This window comes from Amblyraja radiata, chromosome 46 (genome assembly GCF_010909765.2).
Source record: "Amblyraja radiata isolate CabotCenter1 chromosome 46, sAmbRad1.1.pri, whole genome shotgun sequence".
Classification (NCBI taxonomy): domain Eukaryota; kingdom Metazoa; phylum Chordata; class Chondrichthyes; order Rajiformes; family Rajidae; genus Amblyraja; species Amblyraja radiata.
In genome coordinates, this window is record NC_046001.1 from 3543079 (window position 1) to 3561435 (window position 18357).

General features: G+C 43.1%; 1 protein-coding gene across 6 annotated transcripts in view; it reads left to right on the forward strand.

The window, feature by feature from the left end:
• racgap1 (Rac GTPase activating protein 1) overlaps window positions 1–18357 on the forward strand; it is a 90536-nt gene that overhangs the window by 16528 nt on the left and 55651 nt on the right. For 2 of the 6 annotated variants that reach the window (XM_033015516.1, XM_033015519.1), the window contains 3 exons: window positions 1965–2088; window positions 7791–7874; window positions 17714–17832. In XM_033015516.1, coding sequence (XP_032871407.1) covers window positions 1965–2088; window positions 7791–7874; window positions 17714–17832 — 327 coding nt within the window. Of the gene's footprint in view, window positions 1–1964; window positions 2125–7790; window positions 7875–17713; window positions 17833–18357 lie in introns of all 6 variants that reach the window. The other 4 variants (XM_033015518.1, XM_033015520.1, XM_033015517.1 and 1 more) reach the window with 3 other exon arrangements.

Genomic DNA, 18357 nt, shown 5'->3' on the forward strand with positions numbered 1-18357 from the left:
GGTAGACAAAAATGCTGGAGAAACTCAGCGGGTGCAGCAGCATCTATGGAGCGAAGGAAATAGGCAACGTTTCGGGCCGAAACCCTTCTTCAGACCCAAAACGTTGCCTATTTCCTTCGCTCCATAGATGCTGCTGCACCCGCTGAGTTTCTCCAGCATTTTTGTCTACCTTCGATTTTCCAGCATCTGCAGTTCCTTCTTAAAGAATAAAACATTATAGTTTAAACATGTGAATGAGATAAAATACCAGAGCAAAAGGAGGCTGCAGACTTTTGGTTATTGAGTAGAGCTACTGCTCGTGGAAAAAAAGCTGTTTTTATGTCTGGCTGTGGCGGCTTTGACAGTCCGGAGTCGCCTTCCAGAGGGAAGTGATTCAAAGAGTTTGTGGCCAGGGTCAGAGATGATCTTTGAAGGAGTTTACTGTGTCACAAGGAATACAATACACAAGGAATGAGTTAGCTAGAATTACCTGTTACTGTGGGACATTTTTTGCTGAACCCGCGTGTTATTGTGGCCTGGTTTCTCTAACATTATCTGTTGCTGACTGCCAGCATCTGTCACTGTGATTAAGGGTTTAAGAAGGAACTGCAGATGCTGGAAAATCGAAGGTAGACAAAAGTGCTGGAGGAAACTCAGCAGGGTTTCGTCCCGAAACGTTGCCTATTTAGTTTGCTCCATAGATGCTGCTGCACCATCTGTCACTGTGGCACAGCAGCCATCTTCCTCTGGTGCACTTCAATGGCAGTGACAACTCCTGTGGAGCAGTTTCACTGCAATGCTACATTGTGGGAATGCAGTTCCCTAAGCATGTTAACACTTTGCAGTGTTGCAGTTGACACAACATAGTTTCTTGTTGCAACGCGGTCCCTCCGACGCCATCTGTTACCGTGCTGCAGTTCACTTGGCCCCATTTGTTGCAGTAGCTCAGTCGCAACGGTCTGTCACTCGATTGGCACAATGCGGCTCTGTTCCACCGGCACTCTGTTGCTGTGGCACTGTGGCACTGTTGCACTTGCATCATCTGTCAGTGTGCTGCAATTATCTTGGCACTGCCTATTACTGCCGTGTACAATACGATTTTACATGGCACCACCTTGTGCTGCGCGACGATAGTCCTGCACTTAATCTAGCCGTGGTGCTGACTCCACGGTACACGGTTCTGCTCGCCCCACGTAATGCTGAGACGTGACCGCATATTACGGCAGATTGGTAGAAACCTGAGACTGTGCCTAGTATTTGATCAGAAAATGGGGCTGGGCAAATGATGTACAGAAGAAGAGTCAAGGGTGTTTTACTGTCATATGAACATTGAAATTTTTACTTGCAGCAGCACAACAGAATATGTAAACACAGTACTCTGTAAACAATATAATAAACGAGAAAATGAAAGTTCACCGCACACACACACACACACACACACACGCACACACACACACACACACACACACATATATATACACACACACACACACACACACACACACACACATACATACATGGTAGTCTTTAATAGCCTGATAGTTGTCGGGAAGAAGCTGTTCCTGAACCTGGACGTTACAGTTTTCAGGCTCCTGTACCTTCTTCCTGATGGCAGGTGTGAAATGAGAGCATGGCCAGGGTGGTGTGGGTCTCTGAAGACGCTGGTTGCCTTTTTGAGAGGCAGAGAAAGAAAGTATATTCTGGTAGATAGTTGTAACATTTTAAAATATTATTAACTGCCATTTACATTGAAATAAGTATTCAGTAAAAATCGCTTTATTTATTTGTCCATTCTAAACATTTTCGGTAATTGCTTGTAATGAGAGTACCAGTAATACATGGCCCGTGTATAGTAGAATATGTACACTGTAGCAATCATCCTAAACGTCCATGTTGTGACTTGCCTAGCAAGGGTTTCTGAAGACACGTCCAGTGTCTTATCACTAAACATGCAGAGCATTGTATGTGAATATTCTGCCTTTCAGATTCTGGTAGTCGGCGAAGATGGGACCTTCATGGTTAAATCTCCTAAGACTCACATCTGCGAGCAATGCAGTGCAGCCTTCCGGACTAACTACCACCTGCAGAGACACATCCTCATCCACACAGGTAGAACACAGGACCATGACGTGTACAGAGCTCACAGTAAGATAAAGAGTATGCCTACTTTCACAAGAAAATACCACTGCAGCCAAGCTCTTGTTACAGATATGAGAAGACAATTAAGGTCTAATTCTATTTGATAAGAGCTATGTTCCGTAAAATGTTTGAATATTGTTTTTCATTGAGTATTCATAAGATGTTTTTCTTTTGATCATAAAATGACCACATGCTTAAGTTTTTTTTTTCCCTGTCCAATTTTCTAATCGCTTTCTACTAATGAAATCACAAAGATAGATCCGATAGTGGCGTTTAAGAGGCTTTTTGGATATGCAGGGAATGAATGGATAGGGATCATGTGCAGGCAGAGGAGATTAGTTGAACTGGGCACCATGTTCGACATAGACATTGTGGGCCAAAGGGCCTGCTCCTGTGCTGTACGTTCTATAATCTATGACAGCTGCGCAGCTACCTCATCCAAGTGACCATTCTACATGAGCCTGGGCGCTAACGTCAGCAAATTATTTTAGCATGGCACTGCGTGATCAAGTCATTCATACTTTCCAACAGAGAGGTCAGTGGTTGTGTTCAGGAAACCTGGTGCCTCTGCCATCAATGGATTTTCAAAATTGGATTCTCTAGTAAACCCCACTAAATATTTTCTGCTGTTGTAAATGTTGTCATTTTTGAATGTGAAGTGTGTTCCTTCGCATAGCTTTCCGTGACCTAGGTTTATTCATAAATGATGACTGTAAATGTGGCCAGTTGACGTTAACACTGCTGAAACAACCACAGTGGTTTTTAGTCTGGTAAACCATTTGAATTAGTTCAGTTTTTTACAGGTGGACAGTGTTCTGTATACAAATAAGAAGTGAATATTCAAACTGCAAGAAATAGATGGCCATGCCTTCCCTTGTCCCTCTTCCGATTATGGTGCCTTGTTTTGGGAGTACTGTTCCACAGATGTCAATCATCCTCCAGTACCTCCATCAACTGGTCAATCCTCAAGTGTAAGTGTAGACAGTCCGTGTCAACGGACAGCTTGACCAGGGCCAGGCGGGGACACTGCAGCTAAACCTGTTCAAAGTCCAGGAAATATTACTGACCTGTGATCAGGAAAGGGAACTCCAGCTGTTCTCCGCCACCTCCCCCCCCCCCCCCCCCCCCCCATCCCTGGCTCGGCAAGCACTCCAGTTGAGGTCAACTTTAACACAGCAAAAGTGAAAGGAATCAGAGTCTTTTCTCATCTGTTTGGCTCAGTGATATTTTGAACAGACAATTTGTCAATGAATCAGGCTAAAGGAGTTCAATGCATTCTTTTGCTTTTCTGTAATCTGTGCGCTGAATTGATCGTACTTTTCCAACAAAACTCTAAACTGTGAATGTTTTTAATGTTTAGTTTCAAAGGCGATCGCTGACCATAATGGTGTATTGTGTAATCCATTCCCTGTGTCAATGTAAGGTTTTCAAAGTACGCACCAATAACGTTTACCATTGCAAGATCTTCTGTGCTTCAAATTGCTGGCAGCAGTTTTGTTCTTTATTATATTTATAACACGTTGGCTCTGAACAACTGTGCAACCTGCCAATGGCAGATCGCAAACTAACCCTGATGCAGCTGTGAGTGGGAAAAGTTCAGTGTGCCAAGCGTAACAAAGGTTCTGTTGTAACACGGTTTGACTGTTGGTCTGATTCACTTTGGGCCTTTTTTTCTTTTCCATAACTTGGCACCAAACTGAATACTTTGTAGAAGTAGTCTGTAGTTAATTGTTTGCACTGATGTGTATTCTGCTTGCATTGTAAGTGCCTACAGGTTAGTTCATTTAAAAAACCCCAGAAATGTTAGATATATGCAGGCTAATAGGACACCAAAATGAACAATGTGCAGTGTTTAATAGTGATGAATGTAAAATAGCTCGAGTACGCTGGTAAAATGTGTGTAATCTTGCAATAGCATTGACTGGAAGTCAAGAAAACTAAATTGACATTACTGCTAAACATAAAAAATGACACCAATATCAGATTTGAAACTCTAGTGGCTTGGGCCGAAAGGGTAAAACAGGAGTTGATTATGTGGATCCTTACCCGCTGTGAGGTGGTTTGAGACAATTTTACTGAGGAAATGGTTGTCTTGCAGTACCATGGCCAGAGAATTTCAGTTGTATTACTCGTTTAAAGTACACTCATTTATTTAATCCTCTCAGAGCATGACTCGCCATATTCAACCAGCCTCAGTTATTACTCTGGCCCAACTATCAATTGCTTTCTTATGATTTTCTCTGAGAATCTGGGCAACATTCACTTCCCATCCTTTGTTATCAACCGTGTTATGCGAGGCTGAAGTGATATTTAAGGCCTGACTCTCTAAAGGACATTAATGACCCACAGGGTTATTAACGACTGCTGGAGTTCTTTTCTGGTCACAGATAGGTGCAGAATCGATTTACCAGAATGCTGAAGATAGACACAAAGTGCTGGAGTAACTCAGAGGGACAGGCAGCATCTCTGGAGAGAAGGGATAGGTGATGTCAAAGACTAGAGGGCATAGCTTTAAGATGGAAGGGGCAAAGTTTCAAGGATATGTGTGGGGCAAGCTATTTTACACAGAGGGTGGTGGGTGGCTGGAACTCGTTACCAGGGGTGGATATGGAGTCAGATATGCGAGGGGCATTTAAGGGGCTTTTGGATATGTACATGGATATGAGGGATATGGATCACAGGCAGGCAGATTAGATTCGTTTAACTTGGTATCATTTTTGGCATAGACATTGTGGGCCCAAGGGCTTGTTCCTGTGCAGCACTGCTCCATGTTCTAGATTTGATGTGTTCAGTTTCATAAATTTGAGGAGTGATATTTGAGCTTATGACCTCTGGCTAGTTGATCCACAAAAACAAAATCTATCTCACTTTAAAGCTTTTTTGCGAAGTAAACATGCTTGCTTTAAAATTTGGATAAAGCAAAAGTAAACTAAATCATGGTGCATTGTGCAGATGCAATGGCATGTTACTAGGGGGTCTTCAACAATGACCCCCTGCTACCTTACTCGAGTTCTGCTGACCACCTCAAAATCATTTGGATAGGACTCGGCCCTAAATTTGGTTGTGCAGCCCAGAGATTACAGTAGAGCTTACAACAGGCCTACCTTTGTCCCGTCCTTTAGCTCTTTCAGCTCAATGTGGACAATGGGCGGAATCAGGGTGTGATCCTGTGAGCCTAAAGAGTCAAGAAAGAAGATCAGTTGAGGTGCCAATGTGCACAGGCAAACAAAATGTTGGAAACACTCACCAGCATCTGTGGAGAGAGAAACCGTTAATGTTTATGTTTATGGGTTGAAGAGGTTTTGTTAGAACTGGGAAGGAAAGAAAGTGAGTTGGTATGAAGCTGCAGGGAGGGTGGTGAAGAGATGGATCGGGCGATGAGGCCAAGGTTGCCCTGGGAGTAAGCTACAAAAGTGGAAATCTGGTTGATGGTTAAATGGGACAGTTAGGGAGAGTGGCTGTTTTATTCATAAAAGCGATTTAATGAGGGCAGTTAGAGAGTGAGAACGCCAGAACGAAAGACTAGCTAAAGACATGGCTGCACGATGCACCCAGCTGGTGAGTTTGTGCTAAGGGAGAGAGGAAAAACTGAGGATGACCTGGCCACTTCTTATACAGACAAAGAAAGCAACTTGCCTAAAGTTGTGAGACGGAAGGCTGCAACATGCCCAGACAGGAGACGGGATGGTGTTCTTCAGGCTTATGTTGGGCCTTGTTATAATGGTGTAGGCAGCCACAGAGGGACAGGTCAGAGTGTGATTGAGTTGGAGATTTAAAATGACAGGCAACCGGATGCTTGGGAGTGCTCCTACTGACTGAACTCAAGTGCCCCACAAAGCAGTGAACCAGTCTACATTTGGTTTCCTTGATGGAGAGCAGACTATGTTGTGAACATTAATGCACGACTGGAGAGGATGGACAAACCTAGATTGTTTTCTCCAGAACATTGGAGACTGAGGGGGGAACCTGATAAAAATGCACACAATTTTGAGATGCACAGGTCTTTTTTCAAAGGTGGAATTGTCAAATACTCAAGTGCATATTTTAAAGGTGAGACAGGGAAAGTTTAAAGGAGTTGTGTGGGGCAAGCTTCTTTTTCCAGAGTGGTAGGTGCCTGGAAGTTTAAATTGGCTTCATGGTTGGCGCAAATATCATGGGCCGCAGGTGCCTGTTCTGTACTATTTGATGGCTGTGACTGGCGAGTTGCAAAGGGTTCGGTGCCTTTGATATGCTGGAATGGAAGGAGAGGAAAGATGTCTGGCAGTGGAATCTCGTTGAAACATTAACTCTGTTTCTCTTTCCATAGATGCTGCCTGCTGCTGAGTGTTTCCAGCACCTTCGGTCTTTATTATAGATTTCCAGCATCTTCAATATTCTGCTTTTCATTTTGTAATCTAGATTTTGTTTCTTGTGGTAGCTGAGTAAAGTTGGGCCTTGGAGCATATATGAGGCTACTGGTTATTTCTTAAACCCTGAAACATGGTGTAACAGAGTTGTTAATTGTGGCTTGCAAGGAACTCATTATACATTGTTCCTCTCTGACTTTTGCTGTCAAGTAATTGGGATTTGAAAGTTATGCTCTCTACATCCAACACGTAATATTTTTACATGGCTATGTTTTCGCTTTGTTAGTAGTTTTAGCAGTTTCTAAATCTGCAACCCTACTTCAGACCCAAAATACTATTTCATTTTCCACCGACACCACCTGGCCTGCTAAGTTTTTCCAGCATTGTCTGTTTTTTCTTTCTCCCCTTAAAGCCTTTGTGCATTCTCCTCCCAACTCACAATCTCAACTAATCTTGTATCATCATTACAATTGGCAATAAGACATATGGTTTCCTTGGCTTGATGCCTGGGAACCAATTCTTAATTCATGTCAATACATTGTTGCAATTCCATATGCTCTACCTGTGTTGACCAATTTCCTGTGTCGATCTTCAAAATTGTTCTGAAATTGATCAGCCAAAAAAGGATGCCTCAAAGGCATCACCTATTGATCTTGTTTAAGACAACCTGTGTTCCCTTAAACTTAGGCTGTCAAGTACAGTATTGGGCTTTTGGAACACTTGGTCGACTTATTTCTCATGTTCCTAAGCAATTATTTCCTGTGAAGTTGGTTCTATAATGGCGTCAAATGGAAGTATTTTCTCTCAAATTGCGTATAAACTTCAGATCGTATACTATTGGTTTGCTTCTCATGTTGACAGGAATGCCTTCAAGTGTTTACACAGCAATTTGGCTACTGTTGCTAATGATAGAGAATGAAAAGTTGGAGACTTGGAGGCTATTGATTATGAATGATTAACCTGTGGTCTTGGTGCTGTCCATTGCTGACATTTGGAAAAAGTCTAGAATGATTTCCACAACATTTACTATCAGAAACCCTCATTATTTAGGCAGAGGCTTTGTGGAAGGTGTTTATATTTTTGAGTTGTGCATGAGGTCTACTAGAGCAACAAAATGGGATATTGTCTCTCCACTTCAATTGCTTCTCCAAGGAGATGTGTTCAACTGAGGAGCTTCATGGCATGAGTGTATCTCGGGTCGCTTGTAACCTGCCTTTAAAACAAATCCATTGTTCACAGCTTAGACTGCTAGATTGAGAAGGATAATTATAGGCATTTACGTCCTGAGTGAGCTGAGGAGAAATTTGGATTTTGTTTTGCTTTTAGGTGAAAAGCCATTTCAGTGCAGCCAATGTAGCATGCGATTTATCCAGAAGTACCTACTGCAGAGACATGAGAAGATACACACTGGTAAGTGAAATGCTAGGGGCATGTGCCAGTGACACGAGATAAACCATCTATGAAAATCCTTAAAGAGACATTATCCCTTTTGTTGACCTACATAAGTAATAAAGCACGCGTTAAAGCATTTATTAAACACAACAAAGGCAGAATTTCTGTTGTTTGCTCCTTCTTTGCAAATACAAGGTGCATGCGGAAGCAATGTGTCCTGGTTTGCCAATCTATAATAGAGTGAGATTATAAATAACATTCCAATTATTCTTTCTTCAGATCTCAATCGTTTCAAAATATCAAGTACTTGAATCCCTTTCAGTAGTGAAGGCATCCTCATGTTTTAAAGATTTAACCTGTAAATGGTGCACCTTTGCTCTCCCATGGAAGTCCACAAAGTATATTTTCTGCAAGTGTATTATAGCAGGAATTTAGGGGGGGGGGGGGGAATAAACAAAATTCCTAGCGGTATTATTATAATAAAACATTTTCTTAGAACATCTCGCATTTTGGCCTATGCAGAAATGAGCTTGTAATCTTTGAAGGAATCAGTAAATTCTCACTATACGTCTCAAATAGACACCATGAATTGATGTTCAACATTAGGGATGTTTCTTTTAACTACCAGTAGCATAGAGGTTATCAAATGGGATCAGTGAAGAAAAACTATGGCAGAGGTTTATCATGCAAACTAGGTAAGCAAAGAAAGAGGGATACTGTCTCTTTAGTTTCTTAGCTAACCACATTAAGTTCTGTTGCTCATTTACCATCATTCCATCCTATGCATTGTAATACGAGTCTCTACTACAGATAATGGCAATGTTATATCCCTGGTTCTCACTTTGCCACTGTAATACCCAATACTGCATTTGCAGTGACACTTCAGCATCCACAGACGCACTGTGAAAATGGAGTACCCCACAGCACTCAGTGATTTTGGAAATTCCATTGGCACTCATTTTAACACTGTTACACTCCACAGTGTTCGCTGGCATTGGGAAACCCCATCACAGCATTTATTAGTAAACTGTAAACTCGATAGCACAAATTGGGACTTAGGAATATTCCATGACACTTATTGTAATATTTGAAGATGCTCACTATTACATCTGTAATACTCCATGGTTTAAAATGTTAACTTCTCCCAAAGGTCACATAGGGCAGCACAATAGCGCCAGTGACCCGGGTTCGATCCTGACGACAGGTGCTGTCTGTATGGAGTTTGTACGTACTCCCTGTGACCGCGTGGGTTTTCCCCGGGTGCTCCGCTTTCCTCCCACACTCCAAAGACGTACAGATTTGTAGGTTAATTAGCTTCAAAAAATTATAAATTGTCCCTAGTGTGTAGGATAGTGTTAGTGGACGAGGTGATCGCCGGTCGGCACGGACTCGGTGGGCCGAAGGGCCTGTTTCTGCGCTGCATCTCTGAAGTAAATTACAGATTACACGAGGCGTGGAGGTATAATAGGCAGTTTATCGAATAGCAATAATTGCGCCATGGTTCATAATGACTGACATAGTTCTTATTGGCTTCTTATTGTACAGACAGTTTGGTGTTTGCCATCAGCTGTGGTTAGTTCTTTTCACTTTTCATCTTGAGTTGATCAGGGTATACAGGACAAGCTTTCATCTCCAAATGCCTGCTCCCTTTGTATTCTCGTTGTCTCTCTTCCCTAATGATTTGATTCTTTCTTGGTACAGATAGTTCTGCTATAATGCATCTTTTCATAATACGAATTGGATACAATGCAATCGATGAACGGAAACATTATTTGCATTATCCAGGCTGAATTGGTTATAACTTGATTTAAATCTGGAACTAGAGAACCACTTAAAAGTTACTTTGGAAATCGACAAGCAGAAAGAAAAGCTGTTTTGGATTTAAACAGTATAGGGGGAAAAAGTCTGGTTCCATGTAACCTCCCTGCAGTAATCAGACACCATCGTCTCTTAAAAACACACCTGCTGCTGCAACTGCGGTGGCTATTGAAATTCTCAATCAATCGCTTCTACTCACACTGAATAAACAATGTGACATGCAGTCTTCAGCATTTTTAGGTTGCAGTAACAAAAGTAAACTTATTCCTATGGAAATGACCTCTACTTTTGTAAACCTTGCACGGAAAATAGCCCAAACTCATTCTCCCCAATTGACATAATTATCTTTATAATGCGATTTTCCATAACACTAGGTTTCTTAGGAACACAACTATTGTATTATAGTAGAACTAGCTGTACCTTTGGCTTTATACATCCTGATTTACTGACTGGCAAGACCCTTGCATCATTCTTAGCTTAATTACACTCCAGTTGAACTCTAGATAAAAGAAGGCAGGGGCACAAGATGGACATCTTCTTGTTGCCACCTAAATCTAGGTGCTCCCCTTTACACCATCACTTGACATCTTTGGCGTGGACAGCATGTACCTTCCCCAAGGCAGCTTGCCCAGTAGATTTAGCAAGAGGCACCTTCCCATGCCATCGCCTGTGCAGTTTAAGGCTAACTTCATAAAACTAACATTGTCTATTGTTCTGTGTTGTCAAAGATTTTTAATTTGTTGAATTAACATCATCAAACCATGGTAGAACCATGATAGATAACATGAAGTCGACTTGCTCAGATTTGTCATGGCACACGGTGTTGCTATAATACTTAACAGGACTCACTATGATAATAACACTCTATGGCTCCTAGTGTGGCACTGAAATACTCTAGGATGCTCATTGTTACACCTGATGGCAGTCACCGGAGCATGAATCATCTACCTACAATACCCCAAAGCTCGCAATGGAATATACCACAACACTCAGGAACAGCAGTAGTCTTTGGGAATCCAATGCTTGTGGCATCAGTTCAACATGAGCACGGTGACCTCGTGCTGATTAACACAACTGCCTTCACCTCGGCTGACTAAATGGTATTTCTCCATATTGAACAGCACTGGAGTGAAGCATTGCAAGTAGTCAGGGTTTAGTTTAGCAAGGTAGGGCATTTTAGTTCATCGTTGCGAGTGCCGCTGTCACTGACCAATTTCTTCAGGTGATAGCTGCCAGGCTGGTCAGAGGAACTACGTTGAGGGGTAAATGTACATGACAACATACTCACTGACCTGCCTGTTGCCGATTATTTATAGGCGTGACTGCTGATAATGCTTGTGGAGGCAAAGTCGTGTTTCACAAACTGGGCTTGCTCCATTGCAACAGACTCAATCGGATAGAGTATTGGCAGATCTCACCGCTCAAAGCAAATCATCCAAGAGGTGTCAAGTTTACCAAAAGGGGGATTTTAATCTTCCACAATGCATCACTTTATTGCTTGTATATCTCTCACTGTACCAAGGGCCGATGCTGATTTAGTCGGAGAGCAGAATATAATGGTGAGAGCATGAGTGGGCATAACCATGATGAGGTAACAGCGAGTGAAGCAGCAACACAGGACGACGTATACTAAACGTCAAACGGAGCATGCAATAGACGGTCGAGTGATCCCACAACAAATGGATCACATCTAAGCTCTTATTGTCCCACCACATCGTGCTGTGAATGGTGGTGGACGATCAGCAGCTGCCAGGAAGAAGAGGCTTCGAGAGCATCCCTGTGTTCATCAATGGTGGGTCCGTCAAGGTTTCTTAGACTCCGTGGATGAAAGAGCTGAATTCCAGAGGCGAGGTAAAAGTGAATGGACTCACCAATGCTGCATGTAATCATGTGTGGCTATCTATAAGACACGTCTGGTGTCTGCTTGATCATCAGTGGCATGGTGGTGCAGCGGTAGAGTTGCTGACATATACTCGCCTATAAGAGGTGGAGGCAGTGAGTGCTACACATGAAATTATTCACTTGTAACTTGCGCTAATAAGGAAATGAATGCAATTGGCCTTTTAGAGTGTATATGCTCTAGCATGCGCTGCGTACATGATGAACCTGCGCCAACAGCAGTGGAGCAAGCTGGCATGGCCGCAGTGCAGCAACAGTTTTGGACATGTTTCTGCAGGGGCAATGCATCTTCTGGTCAACACCCACCTCAACCTCATCATTCATAATTGCATCAGTGTTTGTGCTACTGGACTGCTTGGTTGTTATCTGGTTATATACCACCAGGGGGCGCCGCACGATGGCAACCTCTTGAACAGTCTGTTTTTTTGTCTTTTTTTTTTAAATTGTGAGTTTTAAAAGTTTGTGTTAATGTTCTCTGGTTTGTTTTATGTGGAGGGTGGGGGAGGGGGTCGGGGGAAACTTAAAAAATATCTCTTACCTTGCCGATTGTTTTCGGGATCGTATCTCCGGTCACTCTGCGGCCTAACATCGTGGGGCTGGAGGCCTTGCTCGGGACTGACTTTGAGCCCCACTGCGAGGATGGGAACTTACCATCGGAGCCGATCCCTTGCCTGGAATCAACGCTCCAAATCAACGCCTGCAGATTTCAACATCACGGAGCTTACAGTCTCGGGTAGAGACCTATCGCCCGGCGCGGGAAGTTGGCATCCCCCCGATGCAGAGGGCCCGACCACCGGCTACGGGAGCCAAGATCGCCCTGACAACGGAAGGCTCGAGGCCCCCCGACCGTGGGAGAACAAAGAAGGGAAGAGATTGAACTTTTTTTTCGCCTTCCATCACAGTGAGGAATGTGGAGGAGTCACTGTGGTGGATGTTTATGTTGAAATGTATTTTGTGTGTTTTGTTGCTTTTTAATGGTATGACTGTTTGGCAAATCAAATTCCTCGTATGTTGCGAAACATACTTGGCTAATAAAGTATGATTATGATTATTATGATTATGGTCTTGGATGAATGACAGATATCTGCAGATAAACATTGAGAATACGAAAGTCATCATGTTTTCCCCAACTCCTGTTCCCTTTCTGCCAATTTGCTCTCTCTCCCTGGCCATTGCCTCAGGCTCGAGCTTGGGTATACCACACATCAACGTATCTTTTCCATCACAAAGACTGATATTACTCTGCAAATGTTTCCCATCTACTCTACCTCACCTCCTGTGCTGCTCTAACAATTATTCTTGCTCTTGTTATTGCCAGACTGACTTGGCGTTTCCACTGTTCTCTTGGCAATTTTCCTCAACTCAACCTCCCTCACCAAATCTTCAAGAAATCTGAAACTCTGCTGCCCATATCCTGACTTGCAGTTTGATCCTCTTGGGAATATTTCATCTGTGGTTCAAAAATATCATAGCATTCATTCCAAGAATGTAATCAAGCAGCCCTTTTGAAGTGACACTCTTTAAGATGTCAGTCTCTCAGTGGGACCACTGAAATTTACTTACACCCTCGTTGTGACACAAATACACAGTAGTCATAGTCCAGACTCAGTCGAAATGTAATATTGGTCCTATTTCAATGTCAATTTGGGGCCTATTTGAAGCGGCTTGGTGGCGCAGCGGTAGAGTTGTTGCCTCACAGCGCCAGGGACCCGGGTTCGATCCTGACCTCGGCTGCTGTCTGTACGGAGTTTGTACGTTCTCCCTGTGACCAGGTGGGTTTTCTCCGGGTGCTCCGGTTTCTCCCCACACTCCAAAAATGTGCAGGTTTGCAGGTTAATTGACTTTAGTAAAATTGTAAATTGACCCTAGTGTGCAGGATAGTGCTAGTGTACGGGGTGATCGCTGGTTGGCACGGACTTGAAGGGCCTTTTTCCGCACTGCATCTCTAAACTATCTCTAAAAACTAAACAAAAGGGAAGATACAGAGTGCAGAATATAGTTCTCAGCATTGTAGCGCATTAGTTCCAGAGACAAAGTTTCCGCGCTGTATCTCTAAAGTCAAAAGTCAATATCGTGAATTATTTCTTCTCTATGACAATTTGACAAGCTGAAGATGGGCCACGCGCGGCCAGAAGGCTTCCCAACGGGCCGCTGCTGTGGACTGGGAGTGCGGTCGGAGGCCTTTATCCAGGCGCCGTGGTCTCGATGCCTTCCGGATCTCCACATAAAAGCCCGGGTCGGGGCCTCGCTGGTCGGACGGAGGAGCCTGTGGACTGGGAGCGCGGGTCGGAATCCAGGTCAGCGGAGCGGCCGAAGGAGCCCGCGGCAGTGAGGCCTCGGTGGTGGTGAAGCGGCGGCAGCGGTGAAGCCTCGCGACGATGGGGCCTCGCCGGTGGTGAAGCCTCGCGGGTCGATCGACAGTCGGTGAGAGCGTGGAGGGGGAGGGGAAGAACAATGGACAATTGGGAGGGGGGGGAGGGAACAAAAGACAATGAGGACCCGGCGTGGGGTGGGAACCGCTGTGTGGGGGGAGAACAAAAGGGGGAGCCAGCGTGCTTTGTAAGTTTGTCAGCGCCGTAGGTGGCCGCTATTTGTATACATTGGGTATGCAGCAAAGAATCTCACTGTGCCCAGTCACAAGGCAATAAAGTATTCCATTCCATTCCATCACTGTGATGGTGTAATGCAGTTTACAGAGAATCTGTCTCATGATGATAATGTATTAGACACAGTACTTAAATAATTGGTTTTGAAACTCATTGTGCTCCTGTCAGATACTGAGCACTCAGTGCAATAGTCTAATGCAGATGGGCCCTCGTTATTTTGACATATACTAGTTCTCACTGTTTTACTTTAATAGCACAGGCCACTGAGTGGAATCTCCTCCAAACTCATCTGCTATATTCGTTGTTGTCAGTGTGGACTCCTATATATCGGTGAGACCAAGTGCAGACTGGGCGATCGTTTCGCTGAGTCTACGCTCAGTCCGCCTTGGCCTACACGATCTCCCGGTTGCCAAACACTTTAACTCCCTTTCCCATTCCCACACCGACCTTTCTGGCCTGGGCCTCCTCCACTGTCCGAGTGAGACCAAATGTAAATTGGAGAAACAGCACCTCATATTTCGCTCGGGCAGCTTACACCCCAGCGGTATGAACATTGACTTCTCTAACTTTGAGTAACCCTTGCATTCCCTCTCTCTCCCCATCCCTCCCCCACCCTCGTCGACCCTCTAGCTTCACTGTTCGTGTCCCTTTGTTCTAATCACCTCTTCCACAGCCAACAATGGACCACTGTGGGCTCCACCTTTCCTGGGTCATCGGTGCCGACTCTGATCTGTTCTGTACCTCTTCATACCTCTAGTTTCCCTCTCCCCTGACTCTCAGACTGAAGTAGGGTCTTGACTCCGAAACGTCACCTATTCCTTTTCTCCAGGGATGCTGCCTGTCCCGCTGAGTAACTCCAGCACTTTGTCTCTATCTTGGCTGAGTGGAATAGACTGATTGTTGACTTTCACTTGGTACCAGTACAAACTGATCATTGTGACACAGCCAGATTCCCAGCAGCTTGCAATAATGTTGACATTTTGCATCCTCAGTGTCATGCTAATATTCCATGCTCTTAGCATTACAATGTTCACAATGGGCCATTTTCTATAGTTTACAGGGCAACATGGCAATATGCCAGGGCAAGTTTTTGGGTACCTTTCCAAACTTAATATATGAACTTCTGATGGCATCATCGTAAAATCAAGAGTGTTTTATTGTCATATGTCCTAGATAGGACAATGAAATGATTACCTGCAGCAGCATAACAGATTATAATAATAATAATAATAATAAATTTTATTTGTTGGGCGCCTTTCAGACATCTCAAGGACACCTTACATAGATTAACAGGAATATAAACATATAATCAGAGTAAAATAAATAATAAAGACATCACAGAAACACAAACTAAAAACAGAATTCAGTCCAAAAACAGAAAATCAAAAACACAATGTAGGTATGTTGCAAAGCCTACCTGAAGCGTCGCTGAAAATCTGTCGCTGCGGGTGTGCGGGATTTTGGCGCCGTTTACAGGGCGCGGGTTTAAAACGCGATTTTCTCTAGGCTGTTCAAATCGAAGATGTTCAGCCTAGTTAATTATTAACGAAAAATCGCTGGAAGACCCCGTCGCAAAAGCTATTATTAGTTTTAAAGGCTTCGTATAATAGTTATAGTAGTTTAAAAATCAATCTCTAAACCCGCGACCACCGGCAGCTGTCAGGGTCGCATAGAGCAAATAATAGAAGGTAGGCTGCTTATTTTTACATTAAAAAGGGCTTCTTAAGATCTCTTTATACAAAGTTTAATATTGCGAGTAGCTCATTTTGGGTCCATTATATCCCGCAGTATTTTTCTGGGCATTTAAGGGCACAAATCTAGCGCAATGTGAACGTTCTAAACCAGCGCGTTCACAGATCCCACTAGAAAGCTGATTTAAAATGGACTTTAATTTACAGCAATTGAACACTAAATTCCTTCCATTTGGCCTATAAATTAATGTAAATGAGATTTAAAAATCATGTTTTATTGTGAATTATTTATGAATATAATTTGGACACTTAGGCTATTTAAAAATGTTAATCATTTATTAAGAAATGGATAGATGTTTAGATCTAGTAATTGAAGTTTGAAATTAGCTACACTTGGGTAACTAACTAATTATATGCTTTAATTTCAGGTCATCCAAGTAAGATTATTTTATATTTGTTTCAGAATGGTTCAATCTACGATAACTGAAAATTTCATTCAGTTCTCTTAATTTTTAAGAAGGTTATGGGCTTTTGACTGCACACGATCACAGCTTTTTTGTTATGTCCATAGAAAATCAATAGGGAACAAGATGCTAATTTCCGAGTATGAAAATGGCCATAACTTTTTAAATACTTGAGATATGAAAGTGAATTAGGTGTCAAATTAAACTTCTTTTTATGCTTTATCTGATGGGATAAATTACAGACTTGATTTTTTAAATCTCAAAATTTTGTAACATTGCTACACAATGTGAAGAGAGAGCAGCGGCAGCTAAAGCGCGCCAGCGTCCACTCTCCCTTCACGGCAGCCATCTTGGACAAAGACTAACAGGATTACATTACAGACAAAAATAAAATCATCCCCCCACAATGATTATGTAAGCATAGTACACTGTAAACAATATAATAAACGAGAAAAAAAAGTCTGTGTGTGTGTGTGTGTGTATATATATATATACACACACACACACACACACACACACACACACACACACACACACACACACACACACACACACACACATATATAGGTGCGCACGCACGCATATATACGTTAACATAAAAATCAAACTAATAGTGCAATAATAACAATAATTGTCGTTGTATTCAGAGCTTAATAGAGGTTGTAGTGTTTAATAGCCTGATGGCTGCAGGGAAGAAGCTGTTCCTGAACCTGGATGTTACAGTTTTCAGGCTCCTGTACCTTCTTCCTGGTGGCAGAGGTGAAATGTGCGTGTGGCCAGGGTGGTGTGGGTCTCTGATGATACTGGCTGCCTTTTTTGAGACAGTGTAAATCCCTTCGATGGTGTTCATGGTACAATTGACCATGAAAACTCAGCTTTGATGTAGGCGTCATTAACGAATACCAGCCATTGCAACATTTGTGACTAAAGGTTGGTCTTAGTTACCCTGGAGAAATTAGCAGAGATGGCGGGCTATGATTTGCTGTAAAGCACGTACATGTGACAATCCGATCAGGACTAACTCGGGGCCCAGCAGTACAGACCATGCAGTTGAATTGTTTTGTCAGCAGTCATAGCCCAGGCTCGCTTGAGAAGAATCGCTGCTTCATCAAAGCGCAGAAAGGGGCTTTTTAGGAATGGACCCTCACAGGAGTGTGCAAGTCCAGAGAGGAGCAGAGAAACTTGGAGGGGGAAAAATTGTAGTTTATCTCCCTTGGAGTTTAGATTCCATTCCCAGCCAATTGTATGAATTAAAACTTCCATTCAAGAGCGAAGCCAGGGCAGGAATTTGCAGCTCAAGTGAAAAGTAATTTTAGATCACAGAATTTTGTACATTGCAAAAACACATGCATTAGATGATTCTTCATTTGATTTCACAGGTGAGAAGCCGTTCCACTGTGATGAATGTGACATGCGGTTTATTCAGAAATACCACATGGAACGACACAAACGGACTCACAGTGGAGAGAAACCGTACCAGTGTGAATACTGCCTTCAGGTACTGTATTACAAGAGCCATGTGAATACTGCCTACAAAAGCTGTGTTGCAAGAGCACTGTTAATAGTGCCAACAAGAAGTGTATTACAAGAGCTACAGTATACTGCCAATACAATTTGTATTACAGGAGCACTGTCAATGCTGCCTACATGTATCGCAGGAGCAGGGTGAATACTGCCTGCACTAATTGTATTTCATGAGCAGTCTGAACACTGTCTCCATGAACGGTTTTGCAGGGTTAGTGTGAACGCTTCCCACAATACGCTAGTACAGGAGCAATGTGGTTTTTTTTTTGAGCAGGGACTGTAACTTCAAGTTAATACTGTCCACAGGAGCAGGAGCACTGTGACCAAACACTGCATAAAGAAACTGCCTCCAGGAGCAGTGCGAATGCTGCCGACAGGTATGAATGACATTGCAGGAGAATTGTGAAGATTGGCCAGGATAGGTGTAACAGGAGCAATGTTCAAACTGCCTGTGGTAACTACAGTATGTGCAGGGGACAATGTGAATACAGCCTCAAAA